Source organism: Gracilinanus agilis, chromosome 6, assembly GCF_016433145.1.
Source record: "Gracilinanus agilis isolate LMUSP501 chromosome 6, AgileGrace, whole genome shotgun sequence".
Taxonomy (NCBI): Eukaryota; Metazoa; Chordata; class Mammalia; order Didelphimorphia; family Didelphidae; genus Gracilinanus; species Gracilinanus agilis.
In genome coordinates, this window is record NC_058135.1 from 23,858,215 (window position 1) to 23,877,111 (window position 18,897).

At 36.6% G+C, this 18,897-nt stretch overlaps 1 protein-coding gene across 1 annotated transcript in view; it reads left to right on the top strand.

Moving 5' to 3' along the window:
* The window catches only part of BMPR1B (bone morphogenetic protein receptor type 1B), a 66,442-nt gene that overhangs the window by 6,460 nt on the left and 41,085 nt on the right, over positions 1 to 18,897 (top strand). Inside the window, exons 2-3 of the mRNA XM_044682431.1 lie at positions 11,227 to 11,329; positions 11,909 to 12,011. Coding sequence (XP_044538366.1) covers positions 11,227 to 11,329; positions 11,909 to 12,011 — 206 coding nt within the window. The remainder of the gene's footprint in view (positions 1 to 11,226; positions 11,330 to 11,908; positions 12,012 to 18,897) is intronic.

The window sequence follows — 18,897 nt, forward strand, 5'->3', positions numbered from 1 at the left end:
TTTAGTGAATTTTTAAAAATACATTTTTATTAATCTGCCACTTATTAGGATTTCTTTTATCTCTACCCTTTTCCCTTATAAGAGCAATGCCCCAAATATAACAAATATTTTAAAAGAAAAAATAGAAAAAAGGAAGAGAACAAAAAAGAACAAACTCATCAATGATTTAAAAAAATCTGAATATATATGCCAAGTAGAGTATCCAAAGACCTCCCACCTGTGCAAAAGAATTGAAGAACATGTATCTTTTCCAATCTCTTCTTTAGTGCCCTGCTTTTTAATATAATTTCATAACATTAACTTTTTATTGTTCATTCTTCTTTCCATTTACTTTTGTGATCAATTGGGTTTATTGTTTTCTTCCTCCTGCTTACTTCACTTTTATCCTGATCATATAAATTTTTCCATGCTTATCTATATTAATATTCTTCATTTATCAAAGCACAATTATATCAATATAGTATAATTTGTATGACCATTCCCAAGTTATTGGGCATCTACTTTGATTCCTACTTTTTAGCTTTTATAATGAATATTTTCTATGAATTTTTTGTTATATATGAAGATTTCAGTATCTTTAGATCTTTAGGAGAAAAAGCAAGCCACGACATAAAATGCAGTAAAAATTTTATACGTGCTGATTAATTGATCAGTACTTTCTTTATATAGAACCCTTTATTACCTACTACTGGGATAGAAAGTAAAAATTCAATGGAGTCCTTGTCCTCATGGATCTTATATGATAAGTAGCTTTTTCTTGATTAATTAGATCAAGAGGGATCTTTGTTTATTCCTAAAGTAGAGTTAAAGCAGAATCTTAGTGTTAGATGGATTGAATGAGGCAAGGAATTGAAGCAGAAAAATGAGTTAGAAGATAATATCAAGACAATGGAAATAAAAATCAATCATTAACCATGTGTTAAATGCCTAATATGCCAAGCACTATTCTAAGCGTTGAGCATATGAAAAGAATCAAATGATAGCACCCCCACCCCACCAAGGAGTTTATAATTTAATGGGGGAGACAATATTTAAATAAACATATACAAAGCAAATTATATAGGATAAATAGGAAATAATGTTGGGAAGACACTAGAATTAAGAGGAGTTGAGTAAGACTTCTGTGGAAGGTCGGAATTGAATTGGGATTTAAATTAGAGAGATCATCAGAGCAAAAGAATAAGAGCGATGGGAGACAACCAAAGAAAATGCTGTGATTTGAGAAAAGATTTGTTTTTTGTTAGTTGAATGGCGTCAAGACATAAAAGTATACTTGTTTGGGAGTAAGGTGTAAGAACACTAGAAATTTTGGAGGAGGGTAGGCTATAAAGGGCTTTGAATGCCAAAGAGAACATTTTATATTTGAGGCTAGAGGTACTTGGAATCTGTTGGAGTTTATTGAATAAATGAGTAACATTGTCAATCTTGCATTTAATGCAAATTGGATTGGAATGGGGAAGAGGTTGGAGAGGTGTCAGGGTCAGAGGAAAGGAGGGGCTTCTATGAGGATTGTTGCAAAGGTGAAATCTATAGGTCCTTGGTAGCAGATTGGATATGAAGAGTGTTGAAAAGTAGTGAGGAATGCAGGATGACTTTTAGTTTGTTAGCCTCTAGGATGGGAAATATAAATTATATTTTTGACAAGTTGAGTTGAAGAGAATTACTGGACATTTAATTTGAGGTGTCTGAAAGGCAGTTGGTGATGTGAGATTGGAGTGCAGCAGAGAATATGAGTCAGAAATGGCAGATCTGAGAATCATTGTTAATAATTAAATCCATTGGTACTGATCAGATCACCAAATGAAATAGTATAGAGAGGAGAAAAGGGTCCTGGACAGATCCCTGAGAGGCATCTTTAATTAGAGGATGAGATCTTGAAAAGGATCCAGCAAAGGAGATGTATTTAGGAAGAGAACCAGGAGAGAGCGAGGTCCCAAAAAATTAGAGAGAAAAAGGGTATCAAGGAGAAAGTGCTAACAGTGTTGAAGCCTGCAGAAAGGTCAAGGAAAATGAGGGTTTAAGAAAGGCTATTGCATTTTGCATCTAAAAAATCATTAGTAACTTTGTTAAAAGCAGTTTTTGTGGTATGATAAAAAGCCAGCTTTTAAGGGTTTAAGAGGCAACTTGGAGGAAAGAAAGCGAAGGCATCTATTGTAAATGGCCTTTTCAAATTTAGCTTTGAAAGGTGAAAGAGATATGGGAGGAGAAAGCAAGTATAGATGGATCAATTGAGACTTTTTTTTCCAATTAGAGGAGAGATGGACATATATAACTATAGGAAATGATCTAGTAGACAAGTGGAAACTGAAAATAAGTGAACAAGTAATTGTGACAGTGTGCAATCTGTTGGGAGAAATTAGAAAGAATGAGATCACTTAAACAAGTTGAAGGATTAATTCTGGTAAAGAGTAAGGCCCTTCCATCATGTGAGAAAGGGTGAAGGAAGTTGCAGAGGCACATGGGTGATGAGATGAAGAAGAAGACAGGAAAGGGAGTTCATGGTGAATAGCTTCAATTTCTTTTAATATGAAGCAAGTTTTCTTCTTTAAAAATAATTTTATTTATTAATTTAATTAATTTAAACTATCTTAACATGGTTACATGATTCATGTTCTTTCCCCTCCCCGCCTCCCTACCCACTCCTGGAGTCAACGAGCAGTTCCACTGCGTTTTACATGTATCATTGATCAAAACCTATTTCCATATTATTACTATTTGCAATAGAGTGGTTGATCATTTAGAGTCTACATCCCCAATCATATCACCATTAAACCATGTGACCAATCATATGTTTTTCTTCTGGGTTTCTACTCCCTCAGTTCTTTCTTTGGATGTGGATATTGTTTTTTCTCATAAGTCCCTCACAATTGTTCTGGATCCTTGGATTGCTGCCTGTAAAGAAGTCTATTATGTTCAATTGTGCAAAATTGTATCAGTCTCTGTGTACAGTGTTCTCCTGGTTCTGCTCCTTTTGCTCTGCATCAGTTCCTAGAGGTCATTCCAGTTCACATGGAATTCCTCCAGTTCTTTATTCCTTTGAGCACAATAGTTTTCCATCACCCGCATATACCACAGTTTGTTCAGCCATTCCACAATTGATGGACACCCCCTCATTTTCCAATTTTTTGCCACCACAAAGAGCAAGGCTATAAATATTTTTGTTCTGGTATTTTCCCGTGTGATCTCTTTGGGGTACAAACCCAGCAGTGGTATGGCCAGATCAAAGGTAGCAAGTTGTCTTTTGATAAGAAGGAGGCTTCATTGGAGGTTTGAAGAAGTACAGCAGAGTCAGCGTAGCAGGTGGGATAATGAGTTGATAAAGAGATATTTTGGAGAATTGCTTAGCATCAATGTGAATCCAAATGAGGTTGTGTAACATAAATTTGTATCGGACTCATTTAGAATAGTTGCATGATTTTCTCCACCTTTGTTCAGCAGCACATGTGAGGAACAAAAACAACAAATGTTGCAAATGATCCCAGGCTGAGGCTTTGCTGGGCATACCTGTTGATATGATAAGGGGTATCAAGATTAAAGAGAATTAGATAGTGTACTGCTGAATTGGTTCACTAAGGTGTCAAGATGAGAGAAAAAGAGGAGAGTTTTGCTAAGCAAAAGGGATGATGTGGGAGATAATAGTGGGATCTTGGGATTGGAGGTCAAAATATGCATGTTGATTAGAGTATTAGTATGTAAGGGAAAGTAGAGGGAAAACTTCAAGCTAATATATTATGGTTGGATAAGGATTTCTGTATTCTTTAAGGTAGAGTTGGTACAGTTTTGGTTGATGGCTATATGCATCTTGAAATATTGAGAAACTCACAGAATTTATGCTCCAGCATTTCAAGTATCTGTGGTTTCACAGATTCACCACCTGCTAATACAGATCACAGCCATTCTATAATTTGTCCTTAAATTTTCAGAGCCTGAAGAATTCAACAACTCTTGTCAACTTGTATTTGAGGCACTCTGAATTTGTTCTTGCAGGGCCAACATACAAGAACCCTTAATGCTACATTGGTGGAAGCTGTCAGAACTTATACTTTTGCAACATCAGGGTCACTGTTCCTCTAAGATAAGGCTTCACAGGAGAATATTAGTGAAGGGAGGATACTTGAAAGCTATTTCAACCAAGAAACTTGTTGGTGAGAAACATCAAGAATGACTATACCGGGTAACCAACCCCTAGCAATATTGAAAGCAAAATCCTTAAATTCGTAATTATTAGTAGAATAATGGGCAATTTTCATTTGATATGATTTGGGAACAAATTCAGCTTTAGGCTTCATGGAGGAACTTTTATATGCTAATATAAGTACTAATATCTAGTTCTAATATCTAATACTAAAATACTAATACCAAAAACTGAGGCCTGAGAATTCCTTCTCATAAGTCTTCATTAAGATCTATATACCTATTTATCCACTTAGTCAACAATTCTTGTGCTTAATTGATTTTTGCATCTTACAGGTATAAATCACTGGTGCCCTTTTAGATGATTCACACAGAAGATATGTACTTAAAATCAACAATAATTAGCATACGAAGACGAATAAATTGAACAATCACAGGTGGCAAAATTGAAAGGGTTTTATAAGAGTCCTTGCAAAGGTTACGTTAACCCTGAACCTGCTGAAATTTTAATCCTTCTGCTGAGTGTGGTGTTGTGAGTTTCCAAACAGGTGTTCGTGACACAAGTTCTCAGATTCTTTAAAGGCACACACACTGTTCTCATTTGTTAGCACGTCTTACATTGCATGATGAAATCATAACAGTTTATCTGATTTGTTCCACTGGCACTCAGCTCTTTGTAGTATTGAATTTTGCATTTGTTTTTCCAGTGCCCCCATTTTTGTTAATACCAGTGAAAGCCTGAGTATGGTGTGTCCTTCTTTTAGATCTTGGGATTTACTCACTGAAGCTATATATAGATACATAGATAATATGTGTGTATACACACATACATGTATACATACATATATACTTACATACATATTTATGCGTATATACATTTGTGTGTAACTGTGTATATATCTCTTGTTTCATTTGCCAAAGCTTTTGTTTAGAATTTTCTTCTTGACACTAAATTTTATTGAATAATCATGGTCAGAAATGAAACTAATTTTAAAAATAAAATTAAAATCAAAATAGAATATGCATATTTAGATGCTGGTGTCATTTTTGTTTCTCTGAAAGGTAGTAGAAAAAGCTGATACTCTTGAACAATCCTGAACCAGTAGGATAGGTATAACATCTCTCATGAGAACTGGCCCTTTGCCAGCAAAGACATCTGCTTGAACAGCTGTAGAGGTTTTGGATCCTGACTTTCTATTTGTGATATTTATTAAAGGTCTTGGTTCAAATCGCCATTTTCACTCTAGTAGATTTTTAATTGTGTGGTAGCATCTTTCTAAAAATAAGGTCCTGTGGTGTTTGTGTTCTCATTATCAGATCTCATTCTTTGGCAAGATGATGCTTTGTGGGAGGCAGAATATTGGCCCTCTGCTTGCAGTTTCTGTCTTATGTGCTGGTGCAATAATTTTATCTGTATCATACATAGCATAACAGGATGTTTTATTTTGGATACCCACTAGTAGTCATTTACACTATACTATTTTTATAATACTATTTTAAAATTCAGACTCTCACAGTAAACATGTAATTTTATTCTTGCATTTTAGATCAACTGAATTTAATTTCAAAACCTCATCATATCATACATTTATGATTAGGTTGTATGGTCAGTGCTAAATTGTCAAAGATTATCTCTTTGGGCATATTTCCCTTATAGAGATAATTTTCTGTTTCCTCAGTGTTAAATTCAGTGAAGGCTAGCAGAGTAGGATTTTGAGTTCATATTGATTACTTATTCAAAGACTGACTTATTGACACATGAAAAAGAAAACCCTGAAAGTGTATTAAACTCCTTATGATAGAAATGATAGATAGAAAAAAGTCTTCAATTCAACAAAAATTTCAATTCCATTCAACAAAACTGGGCAACCACTCTGGCTTGTCTCCTTGTCTACCTTTGAAGTACAGATAAAACCTCTGTTACCAGCAAATGTGGCTTTTTAAACTTCTTACTCCTAGGGGATAACTAGGTGACTCAGTAGATTGAGAGCCAGGCCCAGAGAAGGGAGGTCCTGGGTTCAAATCTGGCCTCAGACACTTCCTACCTGTGTGACCTGGGCAGGTCACTTAACCCCATTGCCTAGCCCTTACCGCTCTTCTGTCTTGGAACCAATACCCCGTATTGATTTCAACATGGAAGGTAAGCGTTTAAAAAAAAAAAAAAGTTCTTAGTGTAACAGTGTGGACTGAATTTTGCAAAGGAGAGCAGGCAATTGGAGTTGAAGCTGGCCTCAAAGAATCTAGAGGAGGTTCCATTGGGGAGGGGCCAGTGAAGGAGTAAGTTTGGTGAAGATTCTGAAGATTCTAAACTGCCAAAGGCCATCTGCCAAAAACTCCTGAGAGGACATTCAAGCTCTCAGGTGTGCTTGCGGTGGATGGTTGTGGGTGGCTGGGATTTTCTGGACAGGAATTTAGCTCTTCTGAACCCAAAATTCAGGGGCAATCTGGAGATTTCTACAGCTAAACCAGTGGTTCCCAAACTTTTTTGGCCTACTGCCCCCTTTCCAGAAAAAATATTACTTAGCCCCCTGGAAATTAATTTTTTTTTAAATTTTAATAGCAATTAATAGGAAAGATGGCACCTCTGGCCATCACTGCCTCCCTGGATCACTACAGCACCCACCAGGGGGCGGTAGCGCCCACTTTGGGAATCACTGAGCTAAACCTCACTATTGACTTCAGTGCTAATGAAGAAGATGCTGAAAGAGTGGTGCTCCATAACAGGCCATAGTGCCTAGACTCTGGAGGGAGTGGGCATTTGGGGGACCCTTTCTTAATCTATCTTGTACCCTTTCCTTTTAGTTATTCCCCTGTTTGTTAGCTAGTGTTAAGGATAGGATATTGTGAGGAGAGGGGGAGTCAGATTCTGAGTCTAAGTCTACTGAAGAAACAAGAGCTGCTCTATTGTTGTGGGGTTCATAGTTAATAGAGTAGTTATCCTAGTACCCTCCTTCCTCTAAATCCACAAAGAACCCTTGTCCTATTATCCCAAATTACCTTATCCTTATAATAAATCTTTATTAGTTCATTAGTGGTAGTTTGGGGCTATTACTTTGAAAGGAAAAAGACCAATCTTGTGGCTGAGAGAAAGACTAATTCCAAAAACTATCTTGAAGGGTGAAGCTACTTGAACTTAGCAGTGGGGAGGCTTGTCTCCATAGTGCTGGCTCTGAGGGTGGGATCCAACCCACTAGGGTCACAACTGAGCCCCAGCACCTTCTTTCAATATCTCCACTATAGTGTTGCCAGTTTGGGAATCTCTATGAGATCTTCCCTGGGGTGGGGGTGAGTGATTAGCTGCTCTGGCCCACTGAATGTTATCGGGTGGGTGGTCCTGATAAACACCTCCCACACCATCAATACTCACCCTCATACATTTGTCCTCTTTTTGGAGCACATAGAGTAGTGATGGCAAACTGTTTAGAGACAGAGTATCCGACCCCACCCCCACCCTGCCCCCCAGTCCAAGTGCCATTCCTTTTCCCCCAACTAGAGACTGAGTGCTATGCTGTACCTCAAACCCCTACCCCCCCCATCCCCCTTACCCCACACAAGAGAGGGAGGAAGTGTTCCCATTGGGCTGCTGGGCAGAGACGTGGGGGTTGTGAGAAATGTCCTCAGATGTGGTAGAAAGGGAGAGGGAAACAGCTCTGCCTAAGTCCTACTGCCTTTCTAGGAATGAACTCTGGGGGAAGGGGTAACATGCATGTCCACAGAGAGAGCTCTGCATGCTATCTTTGGCACCTGTGTCATAGGTTTGCCATCACTGATATAGGGAAAAGCAAAAATTAAGAATAATGGTTTCTTTTATTTATACAACTCCTTGAGGGGATTGCTGTGACCAAGAGGATAATGAGCTATTCTTAAAGCCAAGAAAACTTGACTTCTGATCTTACTTCTGACACATTATTGCTGGGACCCTAGAAAAGAAATTTTATTAAGGAGAAAGTACTAATGTTTATTTATAATTGAAGTTACCTATGTCAGTGAGATCTAGTCCCATCCCTATTCCAATACTATATACCTTCTAGAACAATACAATTTTTACAATCTCTGATATGGTCCTTTTTATAATCCTTTTCAATGCTAATTAATGTTCACACAATATTGAAGTTTTCAGAGGATGTTATATACATACACACTCTGCTAAGGTGGGTGCAATGGATAGAATATCAGCCCTAAAGACAAGAAGATTTGAGTTTAAATATGGCTTCAGACACTTATTTGCTGTGGGACCATAGGTAAATCACTTAACTTGGTTTACTTTAGTTTCCTTATCTCCAAAATGAGCTGGAGAAGGAAATGGCAAACAACTCAAATATCTTTGCCAAGGAAATTCTAAATGGTTTCAAGAAGAGTCAGACAACTGAAATGACTTAACAGTAAGAGTGTGTGTGTCTATGTGTGTATAAGTGTAATATTTGCAACATGGAAAATGCAGGGTAGAATTCCTGCAAGACAAAGAGTCAAGCCTCACCCAGAATTCCAGGGGACCACCCTCCCCCTGGAGAACTCTGGGTGAGGGAGCAGTTTGAAAGCAGTTAAACTGTTGATTCCTAGGGGTTGAAGTAAGCAGGTCACTTTGCTTGCTGGTCCCAGGTTTGGGATTGCCTTGTTGGCCATAGTGGCAAAAGCCATTGTGGTTTCTTCCCAGGAGTTTGCCGTCTAGCGAAATTAGACCTTTCTTGCAGTAGCCTTTTGTTATTCATTTAGTTATTTCAGATATTAGAAGTGTTTATTATAAGCTTAGAGCGCCAGCTAGATATATAAAGTCTGCCACTCACTCCTGGGGTGGAGGGGCAGTTTCTACCTAACAGTTCAGGGCTTCCCAGATCTTATCCAAATCCTTGAAAACCCCTTCCCTGCCTTCCCTTCTTCTTTTATCAGTAAAAACTTTATTTTTTAGTAGCTGAGCCTGGCTATTATTTTGGGCATACTCATAGCTACCATAAAGCTTGGTTCCTTTCAGTTGCCAGCCAAAGAAGTCATATCCTCATCTATCCCTGATAACAACAAGAAATCAAGCTTCTCCTGTTGTCCCTCAGTCAAACCTGCGGGGAATATAAGTGGAGAAAGTGAACATCATTAGAGATTTGCCTTGCTGAGCCTTGCCAGGGGACATCAGTCCTGCCTCCATTTCCAACTGATTTCCAACTGCTTGTTGGGAGGGGTGAGAGTAAGGAGTACCTACCCCTCCCTAATTACTTTAGCCTGTGGGGGGTGGGGGAGGAGTGAGTCCTGCAGGTTTCTAGTTTCAGGCCATCTCTTCAGCTTCCCAAACATCTCTGTTAAGTTCAACATAATAAAGTTTAATATTTGCTCACTCCCATATAAACTCTAGGTCAGAGAATCAGGATGATTACTCCTCATATTTATTGTCAAATTATGCTATTTCTTTCAATGAAAGAAAGTATACATCCTATGCAAATTTGGAGAGTTAGCATGGCATCAGAAAGACTGGTCTTCTAACTATACTAGCTGGTTAAACCAAGCCACTTAAAAGGTCAGTGCCCTAGGCAAATCTTTATAACAAGAAGAATTGCAGTTCTAAGTAAGAGAGGATATTTCCACATTATAAACTCCATATCCTGGTGAAAGAATAAATCCTGTCCCTGATGTATGACCACTTCAATTGAAAATTCTTAATACCTTGAAAAGAAAGAGGAAATCTGAAAAAGTAGTATTTATTGTAGGTTACAAGTATTCAGTTATTTTCTTGCATTCTTTAATTTTTATGGCTTTTCTATATTGTATTGAATCAGCATTGAAGCCCCCAACAGAATTTATAATATAGGCTGCAAGCAGAGGCCCAACAATCTTCATGAATTTGACTTTGGTTGTGCAAAGACATTTATCACTGGCATCATCAAGCCATTTGTTAGAATGTTTGAAATCTTTTGTTTTAGTACTTACAAACTGAGATATTACAGATCACTTTAGGTTTGCAAGCCAAGTAAACAATCATAAAGTCTGTTAATGGTAACTCAAGGGCCAAAGAACAACAGAATGTCGCTATCAGCAATATGAAAAAAGACAAATCATAGCTAATAGCATTTCACAATGTCCTTTCTGTAACATTAAACTTTCAAGTCTCTACTGCCATGTCCATCTTTAGGCACTATATATATGTGCAGATAGAATGGGATAGAGCTTTACATTTCTCAGAATATAGCTGCGCTGCTTTTTGGTTTTAAAATTTCATGTGTTTTTTTGTTATATATATTGTATTCTGCACTTTTCAAAGGATAAGAAATTTGGTATATTTACAAATAAATTAAATAGCTGTCTTTCTTTTTCCTTTTAGTCCCAGGATGACACTGTTGTCCTTTTCCCATTATTGTCTCTCCACTGTTCTAAACCCCTACCCTCTGTTGAGGACCAGTCTTCTACTATTCAAGCACTGGCTGCTTCAACAGAGTCAGTTATTCTCTTGTCAAGTGTCAAAACTTCTTCGAAGCACTAATTACATTTCATAAATTTCCCATAAATTATTTAATTATTTTTAAATTGATTTTTTCCATAAAATTTTATATAACTCTACCTCCTTTTCAAAACTCAGGGCACTCCAACATTTTTCTGTAGGAGTCTGGCAGTATGCTTTATAGGCACTAGGAGAAAATCAAAACAATCAAAAAGCTAAAAATTAAACAAAGATTGCTCATATAGGAAAGCAGTGGCCAGCAAAGTGAGTCTTGACTGGAACCATAGGGACAGTCTTGGCCCTTTATGGTAGTAATGTTGGTATTGATTTTAGTCCTATTCCCAGAGTAAGAGATGAACATAAGGGTGTACAGAGAGCCGATGGCAAGGTGCTCACCTGGGCCGTGGTTTTTTTTCCTAGTTTGATGACTTCTATATTTCATGAATTTTGAAGCATGATCTGGGATGAGTACAAATGTGTGTATGTTCTCATGTGAGAGAAACACAGAGACAGAAGATAAGGTCATGCTTGCTTGGTATGGTGAGATGGACGTTATAGGGAGTGAAATAATTAAGAAACATTTCTTTCCCCATTCTGCAACACACACTAGAGTCACCTCATGTGCATACAGATACACACACATATTTATTTTTTCCTTTCTGAATTTTTAGCACAGATGGCTACTGTTTCACTATGATAGAAGAAGATGATTCTGGGATGCCTGTGGTTACTTCTGGATGTCTAGGATTAGAGGGCTCGGACTTTCAGTGCCGGGTAAGGGAGCACATTGGTTCTACTTGAGTTATTGTTTTTTTTACTAGACCTTGTGATTTAATCATCCAAATCACAAGCAAAAGAAGCAAGAAAATCTCATCTGCCTGTATGTTAAAACTAAATGGTTAGAAATTCATCTGCATTCATAGTCATTTTCTGCTTTTACAAAGAGATTTTCCTATTACTTTCAGTAGAATGAACCCCTTGTACTCATTATTTTTAATTATATTCTATTTCGGTTAAATGTATTTTGTCAAAAATTTTCCTGAATTTTCCACTAAGTGACTTAGGTAACTCATGGTAAATCTTGTCACTCCAAATAGATTGTAAATAAATAACTCTATTAACTTTTGAAGAAAAATGTGAAAACTTCACCAAGATATTTCATGATTATCTCTACCAAGAGCTATAGTTGTTATAACTTATAAATGATCTTTATAGTCCCAGATTTAATGAATTTATTTGCATAATAAGTAAATAACTAGAACTACTTTTTGAGGTTGGAAATTGAAATTAATTCTTGGAGTTTTGAAGGAAAATATTATTTAATGCCTGTGTCTATATTTGATTCTATTATAGGACACTCCCATTCCTCACCAAAGGAGGTCAATTGAATGTTGCACAGAACGGAATGAATGCAATAAAGACCTTCACCCTACATTGCCTCCATTGAAAAATCGAGGTAAGAGGGAAGATAGATTCTATATATTGAACCATATTGAACATACATAGTGACATATCTACATATTGAAGAGAACAACAACCAAAAAAATGAAACTTACAGGTGCAAATGTGCCAGTACTTTGTTTCATTGTCATGAGTAAGAAATAGAAAAATTAAGTGGTAAAGGTATTGTCATGTAGGTTTATCTCATAAACAACATTTTACTAAGACATTTCTCTGTATTTTCCCATTTCTCCAAGCTTATTCTATATTACTTTATGAAGATTTCAGCAGCTTATAGTATGTGGAAAGCTGAATTTAAAGAGACATTGCATAGTATTTTTTTAATTAATCAACATTTAATTTTCTCTTTTCCATCTCCATTGAGAAAAAAGTTAAAAAAACAACAACATGACATACAAATTCTGGACAAAATAAATTCTTACATCGACCATGTCCAAAAACGTATTTTTCATTCTGCATTTTAAATCCATCACTTTTCTGCCAGCAGTTAAATAAATCAGTTCCTAAAAGATCTGTTATGGTTAAAAGGGAGGAAAAGAATAATTTATAGTCTAATAAAATTTTTGATACATTTCAAAAAAGATTTGAAGAAACTAATTTTAATAAAATAATGAAATAATATGGTAATGTATAAGAGTTATACTGTAAGTAATTGGAAAGATAAATAGCAAGTCAGTGGCCAAGGACAATGCACAATTTCTTCTACCCTTTCTTATAATTATACCAAAAAGAAGTTGTCCATTACCTGACAATTTATAAATTTACTCAACTCTTATTTAACCAGTGTAAACAATTTTCAGTATCATTTGTGTCAATCAGAAAGGAAAAATCTGTGCAATTTAGCAAACACTACACACACACACACACACACACACACACACACACTCTGTAATCTTGTGCATTCAAGTTTTTATTTCTTTTTATATTGTTGTTACTTCCTCTATAAACTTATTTTCAGTCACTATGGTAGAAAGTGAAAAGAGTTTGGAAAACAATAGCAATAACAACAAAACTCAGATCTCTTCCATCTTTGTTTTGTTTGTTATGCTTGTTCTAGTGTTATTTTTAAGTACTTTTTGATAGACTTCTTTAATGTTGCCCTTTATCTATAGCCATCCCCTATCCTTTTTTTGGTTGAAGGAACTTTCAGATTGCCAATATGGTATGGAAGGAAGTAGATTATGTTATAGGGTCTCTTAATAGATAGGCACCAAAAGGAGACAATGTAAGATTTTTTTAGGGTTGAAGGGGGTAAGGGGTAGAGAGACTTATCACAGTTAGTATAGAGCTATTGCTTGCTTGGTACTGTAGAGGCTCTAGGCCATATTTAGCCTTGTTTATACTTCTTATTGATTTAGTCAAGAAGATTGTGCTATCACTAATTATAGAGTTATGGGTGTAGGATACTCCTCTTATTTATGGGGAAAATGTCTTCCTAATAATTAGAGCTATCCCCAAATGGAATGAGCTCCTGTTGGGGAGATAGCCTGACTGACCATTTTTTTCTAATACAAAATTTTTTAGTTTTTACCAATTACATGTAATTACATATAATTACAAATTTCCACATAATTTCCCAAGTTATATGAATTATCTCCCTCCCTCTTTTCCCTCACCTTTCCTGGTACTGTCAGGTGATTCAATTGGGTTATACATGCAGTATCATGCAAAACATTCCATATTGTTCATTTTTGTAAGTGAATAATCTTATAAACCCCAAACCCCAAAACATAAACCCAATTAAACAACTGTAAAATTGTCTGCTTTCATCTTCATTCCACTTGAACAGTTCTTTCTCTGGAGTGTAGCATTCTTTGTCATAGGTCCCTCAGAATTGTCCTGGAACATTGTTTTGCTGAGAGTAGGTAAGTGACTGACCACTTTTAGTAGTCATGTAGAGAGATTCTTTTTCAAGGATAGTTTAGGACCAGATAGTTTTTGAAATTTCTTTTATCCATGAGATTCTGTAAATGGGAATATCCTCCACAAATGGAAATAACTTCATTTTAATAAATTGTTCAATTGCCTAAGTATGCAGACTCATATATTTAAGTCACACACACACACACACACACACAACTTCGGACATGCCCCTCCATAGAACATACCCTGAAGAAATAAAACCAGACCTAGGAATGGGACATCCTCAGTTCAAATCTTGCCTTAGACACTTCCTAGCTGTGTGACCCTGGGCAAGTCACTTAACCCCCATTGTCCAGCTGTTACCACTCTTCTGCCTTGGAACCAATACACAGTATTGATTCTAAGACAGAGGATAAGGGTTTAAAAAAATATACATTGTGACCACCTACAGAACTCCCCCATGCTTCGTGTTCACACGATGAGATGGCTCAGTAAAGCTAGTGAGGTTAAAATCTGATCTAATTTTTTTAATACCTTTTATTGTCTTAATATTCTACCATAAATGAATCTGAATGTACATGTTTCTCTAACAACTTCTGCATAATTAGGTGAAAATTTAATTTGAGATAGTAATAAGGAAAAAGCAGCTTCCCAACTCATTCTCTATCTCAGGACTTTTCTTAAATGGGGAAAAAATCAATATTTATGAGCAGGTTCAGGTATCAGGAACTATGAGAGTTAGGAAGTGCTGTTGTCTTGGAAGAACCTCTCAGAGGCTTTTGAATTAGAATTTAGCTTAACACAGAGAAAAAAACTTTCACATGCATTAAAAGTAAAATAATAATATTTGAAGAAGCAAAAACAAAACAAAAAAAAGCCTCAAATTTTGTTATTGTTGGGGCTTTCATGAGATCTGCATTGATGGATCATCATTATGCCCTAAAACCACATTAGGTCCTGAGTAAATCTCTGTTAATATAGTGAACAAGACGTTATTGAGAGTTCTCCATTTCAGTTCACCATATAGTTGGAGTGAAAATGTAGGTTCTTCAGTAAGATTTGCCCCTTTGGTTTTCTGAATAGACATCAAGTAGTGTTTCTTTCAAAGCTAAATTAGATCAGATCTTAACCTCACTAGCTTTACTGAGCTCTCATCAGTCAGTACAGCACAATATCAGGGTGGTATTCTAAGTGGTTTTATTTCTGCAGGGTATGTTCTATGGAGGGACATGTCAGAAGTTATAGTAACAGCAGCAGTAAAGACGATGTGGCATGGTGTGAACACGAAGCATGGGGGAGTTCTGTAGATGGTCACAATGTATATTTTTTTAAACCCTTACCCTCTGTCTTAGAATCAATACTGTGTATTGGTTCCAAAAGCTAGGTAGCATTCTTTGTCACTCATTGACAGTTCTTTCAAAGGCTACTGCCAACCTCTTGAATGTTTACATTGTTAATGTCTAAAGAACAGGTAATGCTATTGTGCTCAAAGGAATAATGAACTGGAGGAATTCCATGTGAACTGGAAAGACCTCCAGGAATTGATGCAGACTGAAAGGAGCAGAACCAGGAGAACAATATACACAGAGACGGATACACTGTGGTAAAACTGAATGTAATGGACTTCTATACTAGCAGCAATGCAGTGATCCAGGACAACTCTGTGGAACTTATGAAAAAGAACGCTATCCACATTTAGAGGAAGAATAGAATATAGGAATAGAAACACAGAAGAAAAACAACTGCCTGATCACATGGGAGGATGGGGATATAATTAGGGATATTGACTCAAAATGAGCTCCCTAATGAAAATATCAATAATATGGAAATAAGTCTTGATCAATGACACATGTAAATATATAAATTGTACATATAGTGAAATTGTACGTTGGCATTGGGAGGGGGCTGGAGGAGGGTAGAGAAAGAACATGAACCTGTAACCATGGGAAAATTCTAAATTAATTGATTAAGTGAAAGTATTTTAAAAATAAAAAACAGGTAATGGAAGATTAAAAATGACCAGTGTGACCAGCAGGGAAAAAAAAAGTTTATTGGTGGATATCATACTTCCATGCTAGAAGCCAAAGAAAGTAATAGGGTTATGGTGGACAGCTTGCAGGCTCCTCTCCCTAATGGGCTGTTTGGACCATCAGTTCTGGAGGAGTTGGTTTCTGGCATCCAGAAAACATCTCTGGACTCTACTGTGAGGATTCTTACTCCAGTACTGCTATTCTCTGGGCCCTGCCTGGCTTAGGTCTTAGTTTAGTGTAGTCAAGTCCTTCCCCTGCCCCTGTGGTTTGCTCTTAGCTTGTAAGTGTAGAATCCCAATTCCCATCCTTTATTATTGTTTTCTTCAATTAAACTGTTATAAACTTTTACCTTTTGCCTGCTGGTTCCAGAGGCCCTTGCCTAGGTGGGCTGAGTGACTGTTGGGCTTAACTGCCATTCCTGTTTACAGTTAGCTCCTTGGCAGGAAACCCTGGTCTCCCTATCCCATTTGGTTCTCTTCAATTGACATTCCTGTCTCTCTCACCCCAGTGTGAACCCACAAATAATAATAGTTAACATCCCTCCAATCCTCCATTACATGCCCCACTCTAACTCATTTTTTTAAATGAATAACATAACCATACTCATAATAATTGTGGAATGACTGGACAAGGAAAAAATAAACAAATTCTGACTATGTTTGTAGACTATGCTCCTTTTTTAAAAAGTACCTCCTTTAACTTATCTATAGTTTGATTATGAGATAATCTGACACCTCTGTTGTATATATTTTTACATATTTATATGTACATGGTGTCTACAATATATAGTATACAGAGAATTGCTTTTAAAATTAGATATTATACTCTCTCAAATAACATTTTAACATTTCACCTCAATCCTCTTTTCTTTCACTAATTCCTAAGCTATATGCTTGGAAAAACATGACAGGTTCAGGTTCAAATGATGAAAGTTGTTTCCTTCAAATCACTTAGAGACTCTAAGTTTCCTTTAAAATCAAATGTCACTTGTTTTGCATGATAATACATATACAACCCAGATTGCATTGCTTGCCAGCTCTGGGAGGCGGAAGAAGAGAAGAAGGGAAGGAGACAATTTGAATCAGAAATCTTCAGAAATCTTCTGTGGAAATTTGTTTTTAAAATAAAAAATAAAATTAAGTGCCAATAATAACTCTACGAATAGTATATGGCCTCCTGATCTCCTGTCAGCATTAACTCAATATCCAGATAGACCTTGCTTTTAAGTATATCTGATATTGTAAAAAACATAAATTGATAAAAATATCCATCAGATTAAAAAAAAGATTCACAGCTTCCTTCATTTTAATAGCAAGATTTAAAGGCAGATATTTAAATCCATTAGCATTCAACATTTATTATCAATTGCTTGGCAAGTACTATGGTGAGCCCTGGAGAAACAAAAGCAGAAGAAATGTGGTAGCTGCCTAATAGGTGGAAATCCTTGCATAAGTACATTTAAAAAAAGTATATACAGAATCCAAGGTAATTTGGGGAAGGAGGTCTCCTTATTCTCTCTCACCCACAAGCCTTCTCATCCCATGCATTTTTACTGGTTGTCCATCATGCCTGGAATTTTCTTTCTTCATTGTCTCTATATCCTGTGTTTCCTGATTTTCTTGGTCCAAACTAAACTTTACCTTCTCCCAAGAAACAAAAACAAAACCTCCAATCTTCTTTAGTGCTAATGCCTTTCTTCTATGATTCTGTCCAATCTATCCCTTCTCTAACTTATTTAAACATAGTTGTTTCCATGTTGTGTTCCCCATAAGATAGTAAGTTCTGGGAGAACAAGGACAATATTATTTCTTCTTTGTCTTTTTGTGTATCCTCAGTGCTTTTCACATAATAAAGGCACAAAGGAGGGGTTTGATAACTGCTTATGACTTGACTAGAGGGAAAGCACTAGCATCTGGAGGGAAAAGTTGTGATCTTTAAAGGGCTTATGTTTGAACTTGAAAGTCTTGAATGAAAGCAGAAGAGGTGAAGGTGAGTTAAGAGGCAGTGCAAAGACACAGACATGGAAAATGGTTTATCTTTTGTGTGGAATAGAAAAAAATTTTTTTCTGGATAGACTATAAAATAGTATGTGGAACAAAGTCATAGGAGAGAATACCGTAAAGGTGGGAAGGGAAGAAGCTATGAGGAGCTTTATTTTTAACTTTTTTTATTTTTTAATTGTAGAATTTAAATATTTTATTTTTAGAAAAAATTTCCATGGTTACATAATTCATGTTTTTACTTTCCCCTTCACCCCTCTTCACCCACCCACCCCCATAGCCGACACGCATTTCCACTGGTTTTAACAACTGGTTTTAATCAAGACTTATTTCCATATTATTGATAGTTGGATTGGTGTGGTTGTTTCGAGTCTACATCCTCAATCATGTCCACATCAACCCATGTGTTCAAGCAGTTGTTTTTCTTCTGTATTTCCTCTGAATGTGGGTAGCTTTCTTTTCCATAAATCCCTCAGAATTGTCTTGGGTCTTTGCATTGCTGCTAGTACAGAAGTCCATTACATTCGATTTTACCACAGTGTATATGTCGCTGTGTACAATGCTCTTCTGGCTCTGCTCCTTTCACTCTGCATCAATTCCTGGAGGTCTTTCCAGTTCACATGGAATTCCTCCAGTTTATTATTCCTTTGGGCACAATAGTATTCCATCACCAGCATATACCACAATTTGTTCAACCATTCCCCAATTGAAGGACATCCCCTCATTTTCCAGTTTTTTGCCATCACAAAAAGCGCGGCTATAAATAGTTTTGTACAAGTCTTTTTATCTATGATCTCTTTGGGGGTACAAACCCAGCTGGATCGAAGGGCAGGCAGTCTTTTAGCACTCTTTGGGCATAGTTCCAAATTGCCATCCAGAATGTTTGGATCAGTTCACAACTCCACTAGCAATGCATTAATGTCCCAATTTTGTCACATTCCCTCCAACATTTATTACTCTCCTCTGCTATCATTTTAGCCAATCTGCT